Below are 1,898 nucleotides of genomic sequence, written 5' to 3' on the forward strand. Positions count from 1 at the left end.
CCTAGCATGACGTCAAACGGCGGTTTTTTTTGATTCACGCCTTCCCCCCCCCCCCCCCCCCCCCCGGCCCAAGAAAAAAAAAAAAAAACAATTCGGTGAAGGCTATAAGAATGAGGTTTACTCGTGATTCCAAGCAAACATTGCATCCTCGCTGCTATCAACTATTATTTGTACCTTCATCCTTCTGCTGAAGCCGACATGACATACACCTCAATTACTATTATTGTAGCCCCTTACCACGTGGGCGTCTATGATCACCGTGTGGGAGGTGGTCCACTGCGCATCCTCTCCCACGGACTTGCCCGTGATCTCGAAACCTTGACACCGGTTTCCTTTATCAATATCGGCCCTGTTGACGAATTCGAGGGCGAAATCGGCAAAACCTTCGAGATTCTTAGACGAATTTCAGCATCCGTCTCTGAGGCAAAAAAAAAGAACGCATTTCCGCTAGTCCTGTCTGGCAACTGTTATGCAAGCACAGCAACCATTGCTGGCCTCAACCAATCCATGTCAGCTGAAGACCGTTCGAAGATTGGAGTGTTGTGGCTCGACGCTCATGACGACTTGGATACCCCCTCGACCCATGAAAATGGCTATCTCGATGCAATGGCAGCTTCAATGTTGACTGGTACCAGTTGGCACACGTTGATGCAAACTGTACCTGGGCATGCTCCCTTGGACGTCCGGAAGGTGGTTTACTGTGGTTTACGAGACGTATCCAAACTGCAGAACGAGACCGTTCAGAAGTCCGGGGTCGACGTGGTGTGGGGCAGCGCAGCTGACAAGGTTGACTTCACTGGCGGTCTTGCTGCAATCCTAGATCGGAGGAGTGATATCCAGGATGCTCACATCCATTTGGATTTGGATGTACTTGATGAGTCTCTGGGTCGGGTGAACGAGTTTCCATCCCCGGGCGGCTACTTTCCCGAGGATCTGATGGGATTGATGGATATGATACCTGCTAAGGTCAATCCCACGTCGCTTGTTGTCTGTTCATTCAATCCTCGCTTAGAAGGAGGTGATTCGGTTGCGCGTCTTGCCTGTCAAGCAATTCAGAAGCTTGTCAGTGGTCTTAAGCAAAGAGGAATTCTCAACCCATCGCAAAATCCCACAGAATTAATGGAGTAGATATAACTTAACTAAACTAAGTTATCTATAAAGTTCGCTAAAACTATAGCTTTTTAGCCCTGTTAACGTCTACTTAATTACTTTTGTAGTTCTTAGTATATAACAGAGAATGGAAAAAATACAATATAAATTAAATACAATATATGTATTTAAAAATACATGTATTTAGAGGGATAAATACAATACATATATTGTATTTATGTATTTTGTATTGTGTTTTTGTATTTAATTTAATAATATTATAAATATATTAGATTATAATATTAAACTTAATTTTAATTAATATTAATATCTAATATTAATAATTAATAATAATAACTTATAATAATAACTTATAATAATAACTTATTATATATTAATATTAGTTATTAATATTTCTAGTTAATACTAAAAAGTAATATTAATAGCTAATATTATCCTTTTTTAATATTAAACTAATATTAATAAGTAAACTTAATAGCTAATAAAACTAATATTAATAATTAATATTAAAATATATTTCAAGTAATTACTAATATTACTACTAAGTATTATAGCTTATAATTAATAGCTATAAATTAAAGTCAATAAGCTAATAAGTTATAACTATATAATAATAATAATAATAATAAGTATTAGTAAATATTAAAAATAATATAGTTTATCATAATATTTCTTATTATAATATAAAGTATTATATGTATTTTTCTTATTATATATTTAGCTTTAAGCTTAATAATATATTTTTATATAATAATAGTAACTAATATAATTTATATAAACTATATAAG

At 35.0% G+C, this 1,898-nt stretch overlaps 1 protein-coding gene across 1 annotated transcript; it reads left to right on the forward strand.

Moving 5' to 3' along the window:
- Nucleotides 1-606: 606 nt before the first annotated feature.
- Nucleotides 607-1,128, forward strand: arcA (Arginase; the record flags this gene model as incomplete). The annotated part of the gene is made up of 1 exon (XM_037322126.1): nucleotides 607-1,128. The coding sequence occupies one exon, from the start codon at nucleotides 607-609 to the stop codon at nucleotides 1,126-1,128; it is 522 nt and encodes a 173-aa protein (XP_037180404.1).
- Between the last annotated feature and the right edge of the window lie 770 nt (nucleotides 1,129-1,898).

Source organism: Colletotrichum aenigma, assembly GCF_013390185.1.
Source record: "Colletotrichum aenigma strain Cg56 chromosome Unknown KSG_Cg56_contig04, whole genome shotgun sequence".
In the NCBI taxonomy this organism is placed as follows: Eukaryota; Fungi; Ascomycota; class Sordariomycetes; order Glomerellales; family Glomerellaceae; genus Colletotrichum; species Colletotrichum aenigma.